A 24,586-nucleotide genomic window follows, 5' to 3' on the forward strand; every position below is an offset into this window, starting at 1 on the left:
AATTTAGCGCTGTGCATTGTATCGCAGCTATCATGTGTTGGTGTAATGTGTCTACATGAAATTTAGTTCTGTCATATAATCCTTTCCTCGCCTGGTACACAGATATTCTCCTGTCTGTAGCATCTTTAATAGCCCTTCCTGAGGGGGACAGAAGGAAAAGGGAGAGAGGAGTTTTAAATCCTATGGCCTTACCCATGAGAAATCGCAAAAAAAGCCCCCCCACAGAATTTGGAATTTTATGTAGAAGAGTTCAATTTTGTCTTCACACCAGTCAGGATATGTTTATATTTTACTGCAAATCAGTATAACCAGAAAAAAATCCCCCCAAGCCCTTCAAACTCTGTAAATTCTCAGACCAGGAGCACAGCTGAAGGCTGAAGTTTGCTTGAATGTGTTATATCCCAACAGCCAGTGGCAGCTCTAATGCTTTTTAGCTGGTAGGTGTTGCAATAGGAAAGTTTGCAGTAGACCTGGGGGTGGATGCGTGTGCATATATGCCTATAGCGTAACAGAGGTTTAAGAGAACAGCGCCACACAAATGATGGAACGGTTCAGGCTATTCCTGGTTACGTTTACAAGACAGGGATTTTTAGCTGTTTGATTTTGCAAAACAGAACAAGTGGCTGCTGTAATGTTATATAATGTTCTGATGGGGTAGACTCACTATCCTGGGGGCAAGTCACTCACCCCTGTAGGTACACAGTAAGGGCTTGTTTTCCGAGTGCAATACTAATTTAAGACCCCTGTCCTTCAAACACTTGGGCTTGTGCTTAAGTATTCCATAACTCTGGGGCAGACCTGTAATTTATTTGGTGCATTTTGGTGTTGAGGACAATGAGACCCAGTCTCATTGAAACCTTCAGGAACTGCTGCAATATAAATGTTAAATAATAATGAGTAATGCTATTGAAATCAAAGCCAATAGTCACGTATTTAAATGAAAGTGTGAATTATCATCAGAGGCTATTGTTCTTGTGTGTGAATTAAAACTATTACAGCTGTTATTTTGTCTCCCATTCTGATTGCAGAGGTAGAGGAAGAATCTTGGTTTTGACTAAACTCATTTTTTGAGAAGAAAACTTAAGTTTCAGAAGGATTCTGAATGTAAATTTGAATAGGGTAGGATTGTGGAATAGCAAAAATGTAGCAAGTTTGACAAAGTTTGCGTGAAAGCTGCTGGGTTTGCGGTAATAACATATCAGTTATAATGTGACTTTTTACTAGGATTTTTTTTTCTAGACAACTTCATATTGTAAGGACAGCAAAATACGTGTTGAAATCATGGAGATTTGATTGTTCTGACTAGGAACAAAAATGTTGTGATTAAAGGAAAAAACCTTTTTAACAGCATATGATGATTTTATGGTCATTCTGTTTGTAGACAATTGATACAATTGATGTTTCAGATACTTTTTTGGCAGAGAAACATGATTGTTCTTGGTCCCGGTAAATACAGTGAAATGCTGCTACTGCTGTGCTAATCCGTATTAAGCTGCATTTGCTTCTGATATATTTGCTTCTGCTTTTTTTCCCCTTTTTTTTCCCCCTCTTTTTCTTTTTTTTTTTTTCATTGCTGTACTTTAGCACTCTTCTATTGTTTACATTGAATTCCAGGACTGTTGTGAACATGCTGCAGCCTCCAGTGATAAATCTGAACAGGTGAATTAGATGCTTCAATTAAATCTCAAATCTTTGTGCAATTATGGCAGGTACTTTGCTAGTAGATATTTGCAGTTATTTGAGTAGGTATTGATTGCATTGGATTATGTTGTCTATCACTGTCTCTGTTGAGTATATAGTTTGTTTCTCACTGTGAATGTTGCAGTGACTAGAAAAATGGTCTTTGGTGGCTAAAAGGTCTTTGTGAGGTATCGTGTCTTGTGATAGACTTGCCTTGATCAAGTCTGTATATAATGAGAGTTTTCTACTGTTTACGGATACCAAAAAAGTTGTGCTAGTGTCCTTTCCAGAATCTTTATCTCTTACAGTGCAACTAGCCTAATACTCATTCAGCTTTCACTTACCTGCTGTCTTTCCATATGAATTTGCCAATACATTTAAACTACTTCAACACGGGACGTGCATTTTCAACAGTCATTTCAAAGTATTATTTGCTTCTCTGCTGCTGCAGTGACTGGGAATCCGAGCCATAGGTAGCAGCTCCACTCTGCTAGTCTTGCGTAGGAAAAGAAGAAAAAGGCAGTCCGTACGGCAGGTGTACCTGCAGTTTCTCCTCTCCTCACACAGGCATAACTTCTCTTTCGAAGCTGACATATCAGTTGTTCTTTTGTGGCAGAAAGGCAGACAGTACTTTGTTGTAGGAATGGTTTGGGTTGGAAGGGACCTTAGAGATCGTCTACTTCCAGCCCCCCTACCGTGGGCAGGGACACCTTCCACTAGAAGTTGTTTGGTGCTTTCCAGAGTAAGACAGGTAGATGTGCAGTGGTAATTAAGTCCTTTATATGAATTGCAACATGACTGCAAATTTGCTTAATCAAGCTTAATAGGATGAGACGCATGGGGATGCGTGCATGAGCGCAGATGATCATAATTAAGTCCGAAGTGGCAAATTGAAGTAATGTATCATTGGAACTCATTATACACTTTAGGTTATCTAAATTCATATCTCAAGGATAGTTTAATTTCTTGAACAAATCTGATGTGTATCTGCTCAGCTTTAGACCAAAGAAATATTATTTGGGTCTATTATACTGCCCAAGTAGTCTTCCCTTTTAGGTAGGTATTTGTAGCTTTATAAATTTCTTCTCCTAAAATTGATTTTTATCAGTGTTTCTCATCAGATCATAAACAAAGATTTTAATAACCAGGGCTGTAGCAGAAGTATGCTACCTCATCTCTAACCATTGTTCTTATGTGTTACTCCTGCAAGTTGATGGAGGATTGCATTAATAAATGCGATAAATACTATTCCAGCCCAAGGGAACAGTTGGGTTAAAGTATAGTCTGCAAAATCTAGACCATACCAAAGCACACTGAAACCAGGTTTAGTACCGTGCAAGATATTGGAAGTCCTTACATTGCACATGGAAGAATTTAGTTACAGGCATTTTGTATAAAATATTACCTTTTCTGTTCTCTGGCTACCCAACATCAATCTTGAACTTATAAAAAAAAAAAAAAAAAAAGAAAAAATCAGTAAGTGCTTATATATGCTTCTGTAAAAGTGTAATGGGTACTCCTTGTCATAACACCACTCAAACTATGAAGCTATTACAGTTTTGTGGAAACTGAAAATCTAGTTCCATATGCTTTCTGTGCTATATGCAGAAATGCTGTAAGTTACACTAAATAATTTGTCCTCAAACTACAGCCTACTTCAGGTTGCATTTAATTTTCATGTAGTCTTTAAAACGATCAGGTATGCCAGAAAGTGCATACCTGACTTAAAGCAGAGATTTGTGCCAATTCCATCTGCTGGTAGAGTTTACCCAGAGTCTCCAGCAGGAAGGTTTGCTATATTCCAGGCATTTTTCCCTCTTGATTTACTTACCTCCCTCCTTCCAGCCTATGCACACACTGTGCATGCTTTTCAGATCAAGTAAGTGAGAGGTTGGGTGACAAATTAGACTGGAAGCATCTGTTTCTGCTTCTGTGCTGGAAATGCTGAGACAAAAATATACTGTATGTGAAGTGAGTTAGTGCATTTATCCAACATAACTTCACTTTGGAGATGATGCTTCACTAGGTGAATTGTCCCTGAAATTGGACTACTACTGAAAATAAATTTTGCATTTTATAGCAGACTAAAGGAAAGTTAATAACACAGATGTACTGTAGAGGGCATAAAGATTCACTGGAAATACATGACAAATCTGTATTTTAGTAGCTGAACATACTCAATAGGGTTTTCTAACTGTATCTGAACATTTATTTATTTTTTTAATGCTAGCACTCTTGAAGACTGGGAGTTTTCTGTTTGAATATAGGTTTAGGAACCTGTGTTAGTAAATATTTGCTCTTATAATCAAGCATTCCAGAATCTGACCTTCAAGCCCTTAGGATTTAGGATTTTAACATTTCTTTATTTACTTACTTATTTTAGTCTTATGAAATTATTTCAGTTTTATCTGGCATCTTATAGTTTGTCAAGTTATTGATTTAATAAGATATTCCTTTCTAAATTTGTGTTTTCTTATGTGCTCTCTTCAAAGAATTCTATTCCATAAAAATTGTACTTAGATGTTTGCATTGGGAAATTAAAAACAGGGTGCTCCAGGTTGCTGCTTGGAAAAAGAAAAAGGTGAAGAGTAATAATCTCTTTTTGTGTCAGTACTACCATAAGATTTTCTTGTACAGCATAAACTTCACAACTAGCACCTGCAGTTTCAGGTGCTTAGGAGGTCTTTCATCATAAAATGTCCAAGTTGCATTTGGATCGGCGCAGTTCTCTTACGGTTGGTAAAATCCTGACACTTTTCAGACCAGGATGTTGAAGAAATTTTTTATGTTCAGCTTTAATGAAGTTAAATGTATGAGTAAAATTCTGCAGGACTGAAACCACAATGAGGTCCTCTTTCTCATGTCTTCGAGAGTAATTACAGAGAAAGGAGATTAGTATGTATTACATCAGCTTTCCCTTGAGTAGAAAACCAAAGGTTCATTCTAATGATTTGTGTGGTATTAAGTAGATTATGCTTTGTAAGCACTAAGGTTTTATACCTAATTCCTGAATCCACAAGTAATCTTAAAAGATGTCTAATAATAATTTGAAATGAAAATGCATTTATTGGCAAACATAAAAGGCAAAAGGTCATGCTGATGTACTATGCGGTGTTCTTTCTTGGCTGTCCTGCACTGCTGCTGCAAAATGGAGAGTACTGCTCAATAAACTTTCAGTATATCAAAAAACCTAAAAGCATCCTTAATTTAATAGTTCTCACAGTATTGCATCTTCCCTGGGTGGCAAGAGAAATGTGTGGCATTTGGTAACACAGCATTAAGTATTTTGAATCATCTGTCTGAGCATGTCAAACATACGGGTTTGTATTTCACATTGTGTTGTAGATCTCCTCTTCCCCTTTATGAATGCTCTAGGTTTTAAAAGAGACACTAATTACTTGTTCAGTTAAGATAAATGCTGACACTGTCTCTTGCTAAATGTCCCTGAAGACTGTATGTAGGCAAACTACAACTCAAATTTTACAGGTTTTGGGGGGGGGTTAGATTTTTTCTCTCCTTTTGAGAAGTTGGAGAAATGAGGTAGACCCAAATCTCAGTCTGTTATATAAAGTCCTTGTACAGACTTGCAGTTGTAGAAATTAATAATGATATTTAGTAGTACTTTCTTTTTCTTGTGGCCCACCATCTTTGACAGAGTATTTATATCCCCCATATTTATATTTGTTGCTCACTTGAACTATCAGTCTACAAAGCCACATCTATTTTTACAGTGTTTCACCAGTGCTATGATATGCTGAATAGCAAAGGGATTCTGATTTCAGCTGCACCATTGTAGAATATAGTTTTATATGGGACACATTTCTACTGACATCAGTCAAATTTCTCTGGATTTTCATGGCTGTAACTGAGATGAGAATTTAGTCTCAAGTCTCACTAGGTTTTTCAAAGCCCTACAACATCTCTTACTTAAATACCTTCCTGTTGTAGCAATTCTTTCTGGCAAAAGATGTAGGTAATCCCATGTTTGGATTTCAGTTAGAAGTTCCTTTTTGCACAGGCCCATGTTTTCCTTCACAATTCTCTTCTTTAGACTGAAGTTGTAAATCTGTGCTCTCAGTCACTCACAGCTAAAGCAGATAAGGGATTTGAGGACCTAATGTAGGACAAAGGTGTTTTATCCAACACTGGATAAAGCTTCCACGCTCCTTTTGCCACTGTTCCCATCCTCCTCCATTGCTGCTTAATTTTGAAGGCAGGTAAGCGCTTTACCCACCTGGTGTTCTGACAAAACGATAGCACATGGGGTGGGACTCTGGCATTCATAGCATGGTTTCTCACTCAGGCTTCACCAGGCACAAGCTGAAAGAAGTAGTGTAGAGCCCCTCGAGGATCTCAAACCAAGAGGCAGCTCATGCCAGTGTGGTTCCAGCTGGGTAAGGCTCTTCATAAAATATCGTACTTCATAGGGAGATATCTTGGCAGTAGTTGCTCCTTGCTTTTTGTATCATTTGTCATGCTTGCCAAGGGAGTAGAAGCCATGAGAGCAATTTCCTCCTTCCTGAGGGAATCAAGAATTCTTCCAGCTCTGGACACCCTCCTTTGATTTGAAACTCTTCATTATGCAAAAAAACCAAAGCAACTCATCAGTAAAATATTGTAGTCTTGTGGTTAGGGCAGTGGATCAGGTCATAGGTTTGAGGTGTGTTATTACCAGAACTCAAGATTTGTTTGTTGATTGCTTAGTGTAATATGTGGGGTTATCCTGGAAGACTTCCCCTTTTCAGGTGAATGCACTAACCGCAGCACTGTTTTATAAAGGTAGAGTATCACTGCTGTTCCTTTATTTCTCATTTAAAAAAAAAATAAAATTGTTTTCTAGGCATCACCTTTTTCTACGATTAAAATCTCACCTGTAGGATTCTGCATTTATTGGTAATTTTAAATTACAGTAGTTTCTTCCTTATGAACACATCAGGCCTATGATACATGCAGCCCTATTGGATTACTTACGCAGAGCTAAGCTGATCAGTGAAACAAAGTTTGCCTGTATCCAGCAGCGCAAGAGTCCCACAATTTGTATGGGTAGGTCATCTGATGAATTTGTGATGCAGATCTTTTGCTGGTTTTCTGCCTGGTTGGAAGTCTCATATGCTCTAATTGAGTTTGGGAAAATAAGGTTAGAAATACGGTAAGCCTAGTGTTCCAGATTGCACTATGAGGTGTGTATTTGTCCTGTCTGCACAAGGAGCACAGGCACTTGCTTGCAAGGTTCTGGATTTACTTCTGAAGATCAGGAGCATATAGATTTCTCAGATCTTGTTTGAGTCTGTGCATTCTGAGCAAAATCAGTTTACTCTGTGATTTAGGCCAGTAAAGGAAAGGAAATGTATTTAATTTTCATTCAGTGGGTTTTTTCCACTGTGAAGGTTTTTTTGGGTAAAAATTTTATTGTAAATGTGAAAGAATAATAATAAGAAAAATAGGAAAATCATCATGGTTTATGATTTGATTGTTTTCCATTGTTTTTGGAAGAAAACCAAATTTTGCATACAAATTTTGTCATCAACAGATTTGTTTTGTTAATATAGTATTAGGGTAGTGTAAAAAGCTGTCATAAAAATGAGGGATCCTGGGTACAAAATACCTACATCAACTTTCTACTCCGATACCTGATCATGAGAATACCACTATTGTTGTCAAACATGTGCGGCTTGTGTAACAGAGGGTGTCTGGTATGTACTTAACAGGTGGTAGAATCATTTGAAAAATGAAAATACTTTGAAACTGAAATTGTTTGCTCCTAAGAAAGGGGACCTTGTTATTTTTCTTATAGCAATAAACAAGAGAAGCACTCCATTTTAGAAGGAAAACTTTAATAAGCCAATTTTTGTAGCAGTTCAAAGTTACTGAAGTGCTGTATTGTCAACAAGAGTTGCAGTTTGACTTTAAAGTTTGTTAGTGTAATTTGTCTCCTACTGTAGGTACATGGAGACATCTCTGTGTGCCTGTATGTTAGGTAGTAAACTTTTGTTCCAGATTTGTTGGCCAGGCTTTGAATTGTTATTTCTGTAGAGATATCAAAATGAGTATGTTTTCCAATTATTATCTTCTCAGTATATATTTAATACTAATATCCATCGTATAAACAGGAGATAGAAAACAAAATTTCTTCACTGAATATATTAGAAAAATAGTAACATAGAAGATAGCGAAAGTCATATTTTAGCACGTATCAGCCTGCCATACATTAACTTCAGTGGGACTGATTCTATAAATAAACTTGTATATAAATTTTAATTGAGTCTGTTCAGTTGTCTGATTTCCCTAAAATCTGTATTAGTTCGCTGTTCTGTGAAAAACAGAGAACAAAATTCACTACATAAACAATTGCCCCTTTGTTTGAAGGTTCAAGCTCAAGTGCGACACGCAAAACTCAACTTTGACAAACTGAAGACTGATGTCTGTCAAAAAGTGGATCTTTTGGGAGCGAGCAGATGCAACCTACTTTCTCATGTGTTAACAACCTATCAGGTATACAAATAAATTGTTGACTCCAAAAGAAATATTTCCTGTTGATATATGGGGGTTTTAAGAGGTTACCGTGGCAATATTCTACTGTAAGAGTATGTAACTCGTATTGGAGGAGAGATGTGAAGATTGCACTGAAAGCAGATTGTTGTTAAGCTAACGCTGCATTAAAATTTTATCCTACCTTACAGACAACCCTTCTTCATTTTTGGGAGAAAACTTCACACACGATGGCAGCCATCCATGAAAGTTTCAAAGGCTATCAGCCATATGAATTCACTATGTTAAAGGTAAGGAATGTATAGATATGTTTGTTTGCCCCGTGATAACCAATAAGAGATCATACAAGGATGTGGAAAGTACACATTCATATTTTTTCCATATATTATCTGACAATTTTATCCCTGTTGTGTCTTCTCATTTAAATACAGGTTTTCTGTTTAATGCACTTCTGGCTAGCAGGATCAAAATCTGCGTGTAGAGTGCAGTGACTAAGGAATATTTCAAAGGAAGACATTATTCAGGGCTGGACTTATGTATGTGTTTAATGCTAACTGGGATTATGTTTGATTATTCCTAAAGAATCATAAAATCCAGCAGAATTAGGGACTTAAGTTGCTCTCCAAAATCTCACAAGTGAATTAATATTTTGCATCTGTTTTTAAAAACTCACACGCTTTAAGAACACTGTATTGGACTGAATAGGAGTACATGGATACTCAGGGTTCCAATACTTGTACTCAGACTTTTTAACCCTTAACTGATCTGGGAAATACTGTTTTGCTTGATTAGTGATATTTGCTGATCCTTTATAATCTTTGAATATGGAATATGTGCAATATCTGACTGATGTCTGAGTTCAGAGTTTTACCAGGTGTCTAAAAATAATCATTCAGCACTGTGTATTTTCCTGGTCATGCCTGCCCCTGATATGAAGTTGCTTTGCCTATTGCAATTCGAGGTTCAGTAGAGGAGTGGGAAAACAGTGAAAAAAAATGTTAATTTTCCAGTTATCCCCATAGACATCTTTGTCCTGTAGTTATTTTTGTGTAACATAATAACTATGTGATTGCCTGATCCTGTTTGCATGGGAGAAAAATAACATTTGTCTGAAGGAGGCCCGACAAAAAGGTTACCATTGGGAGCAAAGTGGGGAATGAACAGCTTGCGGCAAAGTCACTTTTGCTTGGAGAGACAACCCAGTTTGAAAATGGTTACCAGTCGTGGCCTCAATCTATGAGACACATGTGCATATGACACCCAGAAATGGAAGTTGGGCTGCATTGTGCTATATATAGCCCGTGGCTACCCCAGAGCTCCTAGAAAAGGGGCACCTGGAGGTATAAGGTTTAATTCACCCCAGATACCAAACTTGTCTGTACATGACTATGCTATATTTAAAGTTGTTTTCTAGAATGCGGGTTGGGAGGGAGCAGTTTCTGAACTTTGAAGTGCATAAAGAGCTTGTGGAGACTGTTACTCCTGCAGCTTGAAACATCACAACAGACCAACCAACAAAAAAATGTCAAGCTCAACCTCTCCTAGCTGAGGTCAAAAATAAAAGAAGGCTCATAAATGTTTTCATCTTACCTAGCCTCTGAAGAATCCTGTCTTGCAGAAGTCCTCGTTCGCTATGAAGTTAACATAACTAAGCTTCTTTCTTGCATAGTCCACATCATGAAAGACGGGGTTTAGACAGAGCTTATATCCAGATTTCAGCAGGAGACAGCTGGGCATAGGTCTTGACATTGCTAGTAATTGCCTACAGACGCCTCCCATTGCAACAGTGTCTAGTTCACAGCCTGGGTACCATGCTGGTGGGCTGTTTTCACAACTTCCTGGTCTTAGAAGGTTTCTGAGGAATTTTTTCTCTTTGCTTTGATACAAACCAATTCCAGTCTTAATTTTGTGTAGGTAGCCTATATTGTTGCTGGGTATTTATTCGTTATTCTCTTTTATATCTAAAAATGTGATTATTTGAACAAGACATACTATGTTTCAAAATGTACAGTAACATTTGGACATTTTGGAGATAAACTTGTACAGAAAATGCACCTGTTCTGAAGTGTGGAGTACCCTTGTGATGGAGGATGAGAGAGGCTGGGGGTGCTTGTTATTTTCTGAACTTCCTCCTGTGAAAGATTTCAGTATAATCTAAATTTGAAATTAGGGTGGGAATCTATGATGAAGAAATACAATCTATATTGAGTCCACACGTGTAACAAGCACTCCCTTGATGCAAAAAGTTACTGTAAAAATGGCTGTGAATATTGTATTGTGTTTAGGATGCAGCCTAACTTTGTTATGAGAATCTTAACCATTTTTATTGTTGGCCTGCTGTGCTGAAAAGATGTGATTTCCTGGTTTTTGCGGTGGTATGTATGCTGAGAAATTATGCTAATCAGGAGGTAGTTTTATACTACAGTTTCATGGAAGTCTGTGCTTTCAGAAAACAGCTGCTTGGGAGTAAGACTTTTGTATCAGTTCTTTATTTCTTTCCATCTCTAGAGCATGGTACCATTTTCTGTACCAAAGTTAAGTGTCCTCCATGATCTCTTTTCCCCCAGTTAGTAGTTTCTGTTTGTTTATGTTATGTGATTGCTAAGGAGATTAAATCGAAATCTGGTGGTTGCATCAGGTGAGGTTCTGTTGCCTAAAAGAATAGAAGTCTGCGGCTACTTCAGGTGCCTTACTAGGGTAAGTCACCACCTCTGCTTGTCATTTCTGAAGGGTGGAAAACTCCCGTGAGTCCCGTGTCTCCTCTGCTAGACCTGGGTGTGGAACAACAGGTATTTATGGTTAGGGATCTGATCCCTACCAATCATACCATATGTTCGTGCCAGAGTAGCTATATATTAAGAAGGACCTGCAGCTAATTCTACATTGAGATTACATGGTGTTATTTTTTTATGAAGCACTAATAAATGGCTATAGCTGATCTAGGTTAAGTGTAGTTTCTGATGGAGAAACTTGTGGTCTAAAAATGTACCCAGTGAAGATGCCATGTTTGCTTTGACTTTATGCATTAAAAATATACAAGCAGAATATATAATTGCTTAAAACATACATAAAATGTTTCGGTGTGCCCATTTCTACATTTAATTGGGAGCTGTCCCTTTTAGAATATTTTTCCTTTTCTTGTATCTTAAAAGGAATCTTTCCTAGAAGAAAATATTGAATTTGGTTCTTGCAATCTTTTATGATTCCAGTTCTGATACTACCAGCTTAATTTTGCTCATACAAATGATTCTTCTGAATTAAACTAAGCATACATGTATGTAGGATTAACATTTTACTTTAAACAAGAATTTAAAGGAACTGTTAACATTTGACTTAGACATAGATTGTCTTACTGAAAATTAGAAGGTGTTATGTACTGGAAAATTACTATTTGTAGTTTGTACTACGAATATATTCGGGTACCAGGTTTACCTCAGGAAAGAGACTCTTAAATACCTCTTGGGATTGTTTCTGGAAAGAAAACATTGTCTTTAGAGATGTTTGCCAAGCGCCCTTAATGAAAAGCAGCCCATTTGTTTTCTTTGCTTCAGGGTATATGCTGAGAGTAGTATAATTGTGCTATTGCAGCTGTATTTCCTAACCGTGAGTTTTATGCTTGATGAAAGATGATTATTAATGTGCTAACAACTCTATGTATCGTGATGTAAAAGTATCTGTTACTGTATGCATTGCTGTAATACTAAAGATGATGGGCTGCTGTTTTGTTAAAGCCTTTAAGGTCTCATTGTCTTGAAATTACCATATATCAAATGAGTTCACATTTATTGCAGGGGCTACTTTTCATGAATAATACCTCTTTCTAATTTCTGTCACTGTTTATTTGCTTTAGTTACTTAATGAAAATTTAGTTGCATTTTTTACATTTTAATGCTATAATACCAAACTTCCTGAAGAAGCCTGGAAATAATAATAGCCCTGGTAAGGGAGTCAAAAGACGTAAATCTCAGGGCATCCATTTATTTCTGTGCAAAGTGGAATGCATCTGCCTGTGTTCCTAATGTGGTTTGGAGAACTCTATCTGAACAGGTACTACAAAATTGTTGCCTTCTGCTGACCTCTGCTGTAGTCTCCTATCCTTTCTTGTTCCTGTTCGCTGCAGCATGACTTTATGCATAGGTCAGATTACATGTAATTTTATATTTTAGGGGTTTTGTAGGGATTTTTTGTGGAGTGGGGTTTTTTTTTTTCTGATGAATCTCCATGAGGAAATTCTGAGAGTACTTGCTTCTCCTCTTCCCTTTCCGTTCTCCCCCCATATGAAACATATCCAAGTTTTTGTCTCTTCAGTGGTGTTGCACTTCTCCATATGCACCATGAGGTCCTGGGATATATCCCTGTCTCCTGGACCTGCCCTTAGCTGTATTGCTTTGATTCTTTCTCAGTCAAGAGGAAGCACATTAGTTGTCCAAGGCACTTGGGGGGAACTGTGGGCGAGCTGAGTGCGTTGTCAAACTCTGGTGATTTAATTGCAGAGGATGGGTTTTGTGTGCAGTCCAGATGATCTTGGCTTGACTTGATAGCAGCCCAGAGGCAGGTGAAGGAATTTTGTGAGTAGCAGTCAGACTCAGAATGGTGCCTGAGCTGGAACCAGGGTTAACTCTGCGGCAGAGGCACCCTTTGTCAGCTTGGATATTTGGTCTGAGTACTGGGAGCGTGCAAAATATCACTTGGTGACTTTTGGTTGTAGGAACAGGCAAGACAGGCAGAGTGAATTCACTGTGAACTTGCTCTGCTACCATGTACAGTCTTACCCTGATAGTAAGTATATTTTTATATATATATATGTGTGTGTATGTATATATATATAGTAAAAGAGAAATAACCAAGCTAGGAAAATAGCTTTCTGAACGTACAAGGATCCTGCCTTAAGCCACATACTGGTGTAGCTCGCAACAGAGTCTGTATGAGTGCCCCTGAGCGAAGTTACACAGTTGTCTGCTCTGAACCAGTGAAGTCAGGGACACTTCATACACCCAACTGAAAGGTGCTTGCTTTTGTCTGAACTCAGTCTGTGTCTTTACAGTCTCGTTTAATCACTACACTTGCTAGATGATGGGACTTCCCTTCTTCTGATGTAACCTGAAACAATTAGAATTGTTAGTGTGATTTCTATGCATGCTGACAGTAGTGATCACGTTACCATGGGTTCACGTTTAGAAAATGGTTGAGAGTAGCTTTTTAACACTCAGTTTTATTTCATACCCATTCTCTAGCTTTTTAAAATCTTTATAAAAAGATAACTCAGTTTGTAGTGCACGTCACCATGTGGAGCAGAGGGGGAGGCAGGGGAGAGAAAAATAATTTCATTATTTGCTATCAGAATTTGAGGGAATATTGTCTGAATTATATTATTATATTGAATTATTGTATTAAAATAAATCTACTGATTTAAAACAATATTTATCATAATCTCCATTGAAATCAAAGCTATATTTCAGAGCTATGTTTATTTTTCTAATACAGGAAATAGTAACTGCCATTATTGTCATGCTGTTTCCTTCCCAAGGTGCTTGTGAGCTCCATTCTATATGCTGTTTCCGTGGTTTGATCACAGTTCTTTAAATATGGACTTCCTGAAACACTTACAAAGGAAGCACCATAATATAGTTCCTTAAAGACGGATGCTGATTCCTCTGTATTTCTCTTGGTGAAGATGCAGAAGATTTTTACTCCTGATAACTTTCTTTAACTGGTATAATTAGGCAGCAGTTAGAGTAGTTCTGTTGTTCAAAACCATTACATCCTTCTTGGGGCAGGCTCTGTGCTGCTATACTTAGTGGTAGGTGTAGCACCACAACTGGTGCACCGTCACCTCCTGATTACAGTGGACTGTGTCTCCTACTGTGAAGGTGTCCCAGACAGTTCAACTGCCTGGTGCCTGGAGGAGTACGGTCCCCATAATGCAAAGCTCTGCTGTCTTTCCCTGCACTGCACTTTTCTACAAGTATAGTGCATATTCTTACGTTTTTGAGCTCTAATCCAGGTCTTCTTTGAGTCAATGGAATACTTCCCATCAATTTGTCCCTTCGTGTGGCAGGAAGGTTGGAACTAGATGATCTTTAAGGTCCCTTCCAACCCAAACTATTCTGTGATTCTGTGATTCTGTGATTAATGTTAATAGTACAAGAAGTACAGTCTAATCAATAGCCAGTACAAATGCAGTTAAAGGGTAATACATTCATTCATAGGTGATCCAGCTGAGGTGGCTAGTGTCCGTTATTTGGAATCCAAGAAGTAGATTTACGTGTGATCCTAGTTAGCACTGTTACAGTGTCAAAAAAAAGTGTCAACCACAGAATAAGATAAATGTCTTTAATGCCTCTTTATTATTGCTGCTTTTGTGCATTTTGATGCATGATGTCTGCAGTGCTAAAGGTGCTTATGACAAATTAATCTGTGGTTCTAGATAGAAGAATTAACTTACTGAGAGGATAAAAATGCAACTGCAGTATACAACAGGTCCATTAGTTTGGTTTCCAGAGCACTAAATATAGATTTCCTCATACAGACAAGTACTGAGCCAAGCAGAAATTGGAATGCCCCTTCTGGGGACTCATCTGTCCCAGTTAACAGGACAGTGCAAACAAGACCTGCAACATGCCTGGGAATGCCTTTCTTGTAACAGATGGGCTGGGAACTCTTAACTTCTATTCAATAGATGGGATGACTTATAGACCATGGCTTTTATTTTGTTTTACTATTCTGATGAAACATACTACCACTTTGTTAAAACTCCAGATGCAAACCCACTACATTTTTGTGTTAGTTAGTTTTGGCACAAAAGGGGTTTATTTGCTTTAGCCTCAGCTTTTGGGGGGGCAGCGGGAGAAGGTGGGTGAGGTGCACTACTATGGATATCAGTGAGACGTAAATAAACTTAATTAAAAGTGGTCAGGACTATTCACATGAAACATGGTTTTATTTTTCTGAAACTGAGTTGGACTTTGGAAAGAGGAGCATGTTTTCACCTTCACAGCAAAACCATTGGATAGAGCCAAATATTCACATTGCGAATATCTGTGATTATTTAATTACTAACTTCAGTTACTTAATTTTTCGTACAGAAATCCTAATTAATGCATAACAGGGACAAACCGTAGTATATTTATCACATCTGTGATCTCAAAGAGTCAGTCTACAATCTTTTATGTGGTAGGTTGTTCAAACATCCAAATTTTTGTTATAAAAATACTGACTATGAAACTGCAAATTGTTACCTTGTAGCATGATCTTTCAGATTACAAAGGGACAGCAGGGTTTCAGAATACCACACCTGAACTTCCATCTGTCTAATCATCCAAGATTTTAACCCTCATTTTCAGATTGAGAGTACATGTAGTACCTTCCCACTACACTACAGTTGCCAAGGTTATGTGAATAGGTGTGTCAGGAAAATAAGAGAATAAAGAAGAAGAAAAGCAGTATATGAGGAACAAACAGATGTAAGGAATGAATTTTTCTGATCTTCAAAAAAAAAAAAAAAAAAGGCAAACCTCCCAAATGGCAAAGAAACATGCACTCAGTGCCTGCTTTGCACATGGTATAGATTGTTTTACTTAGAAATATTTGAAACAGAATATGAGCTTAGAAGTAGCCAGGAGTCACCTTGTTACATAAAGTGTATTATTGTGACCCAATTTGAATGAGTATCTTCTAACATTTTTTTATTTTGCTTGTTTGAGTCAGATATAGTTTTGATACAGCTCAAAAATGTTCTTGCATAATTTATGTAGGTTCTGTAGCCTGGTTTGGCCTTAAATGATAAACTTCTGCTTAACTGATTCTATTTTGTTTTTTCTCTTCATTTATATTACGGTTATGATCTAGAGCTTACAAGATCCTGTGAATAAACTAACAGAAAAAGCAGAAAAGGAGGACCTGCAGATTGAAAGCACCAAATCAGTACAAGATCAGCAGAGTCAGTAAGTCACATGGCCTTTATATTAAAATAATAAGCATTTTTTTCTATAATCTGCTTTCTCATTGCTAAAGTCACTGAACATTTATAAATGGAAATACAGACACAGCTAGTCTGATCATATTAGCTAACAGTAAGCTTAATACAAGAATTCCTGAATTGTTGCAATGTGTACATGAAAACTAATAAACTTTACGGTGAAATTAAGAGCTTGAAAAAGACCCATTAAACCTTTTAAATGCTTTTCATCTTTCCTAGCCTTCTCTTTATTTCTCAGCTTTTGCTTCAGTTTTTCTTTAGCAAAAGAAATGGTAAACAGCTACACATGGGAGAAGATATATGGGCATTGTATTTCTCCCTTCAGCAGCATCTCCTTTCACCTGGGAATAGGATATGGATTCCTGATTGCTTTGAGCAGCGATTAGTTTTTGTAATGTATACAGCATCAGTTAGTAATCCAATGAAGCAGTAGGTATTTAGTATATAGTACATCTAAGTGAGCTGATGCTATCAAGGTTTGAGTTACCTGTAGTTCTGAGGCTGAGAGACTTATGAATGGGCTGCTGTGGGGAGCGGAGAACAGGAGAACGAGATGCAATCCCTCCCCTACGGGACCATCAGGATTCAGGATTCAGTTGCGAGGAGATGCAGTGTTGATATAATCCTGCTGCCACCTGTTGTTTTGACTATCCCTGGTTAAATGAAGCACCCAGCAAAGGATCAGTTGTCAAAAAGCAGAGAACAGCTTGACTGATTAGTGGATTTTTCTCGGTTATTTGTAATAATGGATTTTTCAGTTTTGCATTCCTTTTACTTGTTTAGATTCAGAACCAAAGGCAAAAACCAGTTTATAAATTGGCCAGGCTTGATGCTATTCAGATTAGAAAAGACTCACCCAAGTACCTTTTAGCAGGTGGTTGTTGCCACAGCACTTCCTTGAATCTGCTGCATCTCCTGACAATAATAAAGAATTTCATAAACAATTGTTTTCCTCAATGTTTGAATATAAAGTTCTAGAATGAACACATGACTTAGGCAAGATGTGCGCATTGGCACCTACCAGCAAATGCATCACATGCCATGTCATGATTGTCCTTGGTTTTATTTATGGATTGTATTTTTCCTTGTCTGTCAAAGAACAGGGAGGGAAATGTCACCATTTCTGCTGTCTAAAACAAACCATAAATAAACATCAAAAATTCTAGAAGAATTACTCAAAGCAAAGCTTTTAAAATCCTCATGAACTTCCCATTCACACTAAACGTTCATTATACTGGAGTATAGCCTGCATCTAATTCTCCTCTGCTCTGCCACAAGCCTATTCTCAAGAGCAGGGCAGGTGGCTCCTCCTGTCCTGTAGCTACTAGGGGATGGGAGGATGTGCCTGCACAGTCAGTCCTCTTCAGTGCCACATCAGCCTTGTGGCTGCTTCATTCCCTACTGGTTGAATGGTGTTACACAAAGTAATAGCAGTTAGAAGGTATGTACTCTTCATTGAAGAGTATATTTTTTTACATGCAATTTGTATAAGAATTGCATGTAAACCCCAGCTTTTTTTTTCTGTCAAGAGCTTTTTCATCAACACTGCTGATGTGTTTTTCTAGAAATCTGCTGACATAGGACAAAACTCACGTGACTGTTGATTTTTAATTAGTTGCTGTTAAAAAGACAATTGCAAAGTGGGGTTTTTTTTTCGGTTTTGGGTTTTTTGGGGGGACAGTTGTATCTCCTTCATGATAGTTATGAAAGACCAAATCTGGAAAACCAAATTCACTGTACTTTTCATTACAGAGATTTAGTTAGATTAAAAATGGAAAGGTGGTAGGTTTTGATAGTTGGTCTTCAATCTAATTTTGGTTTTAACAGACTTCCACCAATGAAATAGTAAAAGTTAAATAACCAACCAGCATTACAGCAAATGCAAGAGCCCATCTGAATTATTGTTTATTTATTATTGATATGATTTTATAGTGATGTGACCAAAGAGAGAAAAATGTATTATTTTTCTGTAGCCTTAGAATACTATTCTCAACTTTTCTCTTATTCTTTCAAATTAAGGTTGATATCATTAGATGAGGAAAGCCATACCAAGGAGTCAAACTATTCAGGTATTTTATTTCACGCTATCATAACTTTCTGAGTGCTGTAATGCATGTTTTTTTCATTTTTGTTTTCTATATGTTCAGCTTCACCCAGCGAATCCTTACAAATGCATCAAACTCAAGGCCAGGAATATCTGTTAAAACTAATCTCTTACATGTCATTCTATTACTCTTAGATAGGTCAAATAGCTTGTCTTCCAAAGTATAGTTCTTACATTGGGCATGTCTTCAAGGAAAGGATCTACGGATTAGTAGGTGTCAAGACAAGGAAACCACGACACTTAGCTTGCTAGTTTGTTCCAGTGATTAAACATGTACTATGTGAAGAACTTGATGAATTCAGTAGAACTTCTGCCCAAAAGTTAGGCAAAGTCATATTCAGCTGCTGCTAATGACCTGATAGGTTGTATTACCCGGTGACACAGCCAGGCTCTAACTGGAGGTGCATGGTGAAAGAATGGGAGGCAGTGGACACAAGTGACAGAAAGGGAAAATAGCATTTACAGTAAGCGTGGTGAGGTGCTGGAAAAAGTGCATGGACTTTTTGAAGTCCTCCCTGATTGAAGACCTCCCTGGAGATCCCTAAGACTTGACAGAACATATCCCTGTGGAACCTGACCTAAGTTCATAGCTGACTCTGCTCTGACAAGGATCTTGGCCAAGATGACCCCCAGAGGTCCTTCCAGGCAAAGTAATGCCATGGCTTATATTATATCTTTTTCTACTAAATGAATGGAGAATCGTTTTAATATGTGGTATTGTATTCTCCATGAAGATACTTAAAATCAAGACTCCTCTCGGATCTTCATTTTGACAGGCTAAGCATATTGATGCCTTGAGACATCTTCCCTACTCCTTTATTTCTGAAGTTTTTGTTTCCATTCCACTTTAGAACATCCCTTTAAAAATATGAAATATATAATTGTGCAAGACATTTCTGATGTTGGTCTCTGCTGTCATGTTTCTGGAAGGCAAAATCACATTCCTGTTTCTGTATCCAAGAAGGATATCTCATTTTGCTGCAACATCAAGTTAGAAGCTCGTATTTGAATTTGTTGTTTATCAAGTCTCAGTTCCTTTTGGGCACAGCTTTCCAGGATTCATTCTTCCTTTGTGCAGTATGGCTTATATTTGTTATTCCTAGAGATATGACTTACGACTCAGTGGTATAAAACTCTCCCAGCTCTGACCACAGAAACTGAATGACCACCTCTATAGTCTGTTTGCACAATTTTTTCAAGAGTGATATTGTGTTTACTTCCAGATGAGTGCTAAAGCCATTGAATAGTGATCGATATAACACTAAACCTTGCCGATCTAAACTAAAAACACTTCTACTTTGCAATTATTTCTCCTAACAACTGTTTTTTGACATCTGTTAGTTGTCATGTTCCTAATCCATTCAATATGTTCATTACAGATATTATGCAGTGCTAACTTTTTAGCTGGAAGGCTATGCAGTGCAAAGTCAAGTTGTTTCTAAACAAATATCTTTACCAAAGAAGGTTCATAGCTTTATCAAAGGATGAAATTAGTTGGGTTTTTTTAACTAGGTCTGCTTTCCATAAAAGCACCTTTTATTATAGGAGCATTTATTATGCTCGTTTTCTTTTGCTGAATCCCATACTGAACAGGATTCAGTTAATGTTTTGCCTAGGAGTAGTGGTGAGCTACCAGCCCATAAGCTACCTACAGTTACTTGAGTCACCCCGTTTATTGTTGTTGTTGTTTGGGTGTTTTTTGTAATACTGACACAATATTACCACTTTTCCGGTGTTTTGATGTTTCACCCATTTTGCAATTAATTAGATCAGATATCTCTTTGATGAGATATTTTAATATTCTTGGATACAAAATCTGGCTTGTATTTTCTTAACAGATGTTTTCTAGAATCTCAGTTACTTATGGACTGTAAAATATTTCACCATCATCCATAATATAAATAACTTGTGCTTTCTCTTTCTCCGTCGCCCCTAAAAGGAACTGAAGTATTTTGGAATACTTCTGCCTGCTCAGCTAAATTTTTCCATCTCCATACACTAGTGGGTCTGTGCCATTGCTAAGATTTTTTTTTTTCTTAAAGTACTCTATATGAACTAAAGTAATACAAATGTAGTGCTACTAGCGATGGAGCTGTGTTTCTTCTTAGTTTTCCTCATCAACTACTTCATGACTTGCAATTTTTTATCATTTGCGCTGGATTTTCCCTTAATATACTATGGATGTTTTTAAGATTGGTGCCATCATGTTTACAACAGAGCTAAGGCAGGATTTCAGCAACAGTTGTGCTTTCTTCATTACAGAATTGCGGCCATCCATATCCCACCATTCGTGAACTTCCATTTCTGATTTTTCTTTTCTCCCCTTTTCAGTCACTTTAGGTTGGGTGTTTCCCCTTTAGCTTTGTGCATTGTCCTTTTATGGAAGCATCATGTCTATTTGTCCACGTGTGTTTATGCCTCTCCTATCTATATCTGGTGTTGTAAGATGTGATCATGGGTCCTTAAATGACCAGCTGATTCTAGTGCAGGTAGCATGTTTCTGTCATTGTCCTGGTAAAGCCTTGTTAAAATAATACGATTCAAACAGCAAGCTGTTCTGATTCATGCAGTTCTGCTGAACAGGCCTTAGAAAGGGTTTGGCATTCAGTTTTTATTCCCCTATGGAGAATTTTGTTTCTCCTTTCCAGCCTCAAGTTTGAGGCTTCCAGCAGATCTGCCTTGCAGTTGTGATAATACTGTAACCAACCTCTTCATTTGCCTTTAGAGCTACAGACTTAGTTGTCTAGTTCCTCAACAGTTAATGGGGAGAGAAAGGCATGTTCAGCAGGTAATTCATCCCTCCTGTTTTGCTACATATCTTAAATGAGATTAATCACCTGAGAGAAGCGTCTTTCTTTTCACTGGTAAATGGAATCTAGATGATTGTTTTGACTCTGTGTCTAATCTAAGAAACTTGCTCAGAACTTAAGGTTAGTTAGGGTTGGGACATGGTGGTGGTTTTTTCACCTCTCATAGCCTATAACGCTGAGCTATACATTTTCCATCCTATTGGTCTTAGCCCATTTATTTTCCTGCAGAAGAGGTGCTTATATACTGACCTGGGGTGCTTTGGGGGAAGATTCCTTTTCCCCATTCCCAGAGTCGGTGTCATGAGGAAGAACATATTGTCAAGGATGGTGATTTAGGGAGTAATGAGGTCCTGGCATTCTTGTGCTCTCTCCTGGCCTGTGTAAGTGCAAGCCTCTGAAAGAAGTGTCCCCACTTCTGAAGGACGGCAGTGACCCGTCTGAGTTTTTCAGTTGTCTCTGTTGGATGCACTCAAACTGGAGATGGGCAAGTGTGGCAGGGCGGTGATTCAAAGGAAGGTTCCCCCCAAGTTATTACTACGAAATCTGCCCCACCGCTTAGAAATGCTCATATCTTGAGTCTTTCATCCATTGTGACCAGGTTCATTTAAAATGTGAATCCAAACAACCATTGCATGTTGATCTTACAGTGACGTTGTTTACAAGCATGTTCTTGTGCCAAGTGCAATTTGACATGTTTATGGATCTCAATTACAGCTGACAATGGCAAGGATGTCATATCCACGTTACAAGGAAATTGTAACCACAAGCAGAACTCAGGTGAAGAGACTTAAGAAAACTGCCTTTGGGGCTATACATACTGATTGTCAGTGTACTGCAGATCTTCCTTTGTTGCTTTTCTTTTTTCTTTTTTTTTTTCCTTTTTTGTTGTTTTGTTTTGCTTTTAGGTGCCATAGATGACTTAGTAGACCTGCAGCCTCAAGAAAATGGTATGCAACATTTGTGCATGTTTTTTTCATCTGCTTTTCAAGTATACTTTTCATCTTGGATCCTAATTGTTTTCATAATCTGAGAGGTTGAATGAAATTATTCAGCTGCATTATTTAAACAGTGTTAAAAGAAACTCAACTTCATATACATGCAGATGCACTATTTCTGATGTAACAGTAAGAAGTAAACCTTCCAGGGGATAAAACACATTGTAACAGGGATTCAAAATTAGGTATACCAGACTGTATCGTATCTGCCCTGCTGAAGTAGGTTCCACTGTAATCCTTACCCCTCCTATAACATTTCACAAACTTTTCTTTTTGGTTCTTTAGTTGTTGTATCACAACCGATTGGCAATACACTAGTAACCACAAGATTTTATATCAGAAATGTACATATCAGAAACAATTTATATAGTCCATTTAAAACCATATAAGAGCTGATGACTGCTTTCAGCCAGATAGTGAATTAAATCTGCTGTGCTGTTCTCATACACACATGAGAAAGCAATTTTTCATTCCAGGCTCTACTCCTATCCTTACACTTTTGTTAGATCCATGGCAGCTCAAGGGGATGTGCTGTTTTTTTCCAAGTATACTGTTTTACCATGTAACACATTAAAGATCTGGCTAAAAGTTTTATATTGAGTTTTCATATGTGGTAAGAGTACTGCCTATAATTTCCAATTTGCTTTTCACTCAAACATCTCAGAGGAATGAGTAAAAAAACCTTCAACAACAATAAAAGCAACTGTGGCAACGCAAAAAGCAAGTAAAGAAGCAAAGAAAAAAAATCCCTTTCTGCGGTTTAGTCAGAGAGTGTAATTTGGGGTATTTAAGGCACTGCCTTCATGGTGGGTAAGGCAGAGAGCATTTGCAAACACCTTGACTTTGGATTTGCCACAGGCAGCCTTTTGCGCTGTGGGGAAACTACCTGTGTGGGGAATCGCCCATAAAGGTACAAACAGGGAACGGTCCTGAGCTGTCTGTGCAGAAGCAGCTCTAATCTGTGGGTACATAAGGTAGTGATGCCTTCTGTGCCTAATAGAAAACGTCGATGCAAGTCTGATAGTGGCCTTTTTTCTTCTGGTTTTCCGCTTACTCAGTTCTATTATTTGTTGGACCTTCTTAGTGGAGATGCAGATACTGCATACAAGTATTGGTCATACAAGTTTAGCTATGTCAGTTAGAAGGCTATTTTTTTTTCCTTTAGTCAAGTACTTAATACGAAAACAGTTGTGGGGTGGCTACATCAGATAAGGATGGTTATGTTAATATTATAGTATCGGCCATTTACACTGATTTTACATGCTAGCTAGCTTTAGGCTAATGAGTATTGGATTATTTTAAGTGAAGTAGTATAGTTAGAGGTACACTTTGGTGTGTGTTTCAGAAGGAAGTCTTTATCCTGTATTTCCAATCATGTATGGTTGTAAATATTTTTAGTTTCTCATCCCATTTATTTTTCTTAAATACCAGCAAAACGAGGCATGTTTGCAAAGGAATATGAGCATTGCTAGAGGCTTGTTCAAACAACTACAAAAAGGAATATAGTGACATTGTTTTTTCAGTGTTTTATTGGGAGTTTGGGGTTTTTTTCATGGACATTTTTAAGGTTAGGGGCAGCATGTGCAGACAAAAAAAGGATTTTGACACTGAAAACAGGCGGTGAGAAACAGGAAGAGTAGTAATAGAAGAGTTACGGGTGAGGTAACAAAGTCCCTATCATTCTAGTAATCTAGCAGAGATACCACATGAGTAGTATCTTGATAAGCAGGACTGGTTTCAAGATAACCTTTACTGCAAATAAGAGTAGAACTTACTGCTGCTTACTCAAGGTAGCCTGAGCCTAAGCACCACCTTATCCTCCCCTGCCCCAGGTGTGTTGTCCCTGCAGGAATATCAGAAAGACTGCTGAGACAAGGAAATGTGTCATTCCTGATTTCTGGTGGAAGACCTAATGGCCCTTCAGATGTTCAGCTATATGTTGTACTTTCTCTCCCAGTAATAATGGGACTACTGCAATGGGCTACCCAGATGAAGCAGAACTTTGCTCTGAGCTGTGTTGCTGCAAAGTTTTTGTTCCATTATAGGTCTTTTGTGATTAGGTACAGTGTTGGCAGTAGGTCTTAGCAGATCTGTTACTAATGCTCCCTTTGCATGTCCCCCTGCAAGGCTTCCAAGTTCACAAAGGGGCCTCCTGAAAGCAGCTTTGAGTTGGTGATGCCCCATAGAGTTCTTAAGTACCTTTGAAACAGCGAGTGTGTTTCCCCTATGGAAGGATTTACCTATCTGCCTCACCTGCTGAATAGCTTGGAGGAATTGTAGGTGCTTGGACAATGTTAATATTCTTTGCTGTTTATCTGAAGATGACAAACCAGCCTGAAAATTCATGAGAACAAATTGTTTTCTATTGTATTTTAGTTATAGTCCAGTGGGAGCATCAGGAGATTGACGTGTTTGTAATGTTTCCATTTCTAATTTTTGGGCCCTGTCAGGCAGTACAGAGGTATATAAAAATGTGAATTAGAAAGGAGATGAATCTCAGAGCTGAGATCAGTAACGAATAAAATCCTTA

At 37.8% G+C, this 24,586-nt stretch overlaps 1 protein-coding gene across 3 annotated transcripts in view; it reads left to right on the top strand.

The window, feature by feature from the left end:
- Positions 1 to 24,586, top strand: part of ICA1 (islet cell autoantigen 1) — a 73,601-nt gene that overhangs the window by 40,189 nt on the left and 8,826 nt on the right. The window contains exons 7-12 of one of the 3 annotated variants that reach the window (XM_056338747.1): positions 8,047 to 8,172; positions 8,361 to 8,459; positions 16,018 to 16,112; positions 18,167 to 18,216; positions 21,776 to 21,838; positions 21,967 to 22,008. In XM_056338747.1, coding sequence (XP_056194722.1) covers positions 8,047 to 8,172; positions 8,361 to 8,459; positions 16,018 to 16,112; positions 18,167 to 18,216; positions 21,776 to 21,838; positions 21,967 to 22,008 — 475 coding nt within the window. The remainder of the gene's footprint in view (positions 1 to 8,046; positions 8,173 to 8,360; positions 8,460 to 16,017; positions 16,113 to 18,166; positions 18,217 to 21,775; positions 21,839 to 21,966; positions 22,009 to 24,586) is intronic. The other 2 variants (XM_056338748.1, XM_056338749.1) reach the window with 2 other exon arrangements.

Source organism: Falco biarmicus, chromosome 4 (genome assembly GCF_023638135.1).
Source record: "Falco biarmicus isolate bFalBia1 chromosome 4, bFalBia1.pri, whole genome shotgun sequence".
NCBI lineage: Eukaryota > Metazoa > Chordata > Aves > Falconiformes > Falconidae > Falco > Falco biarmicus.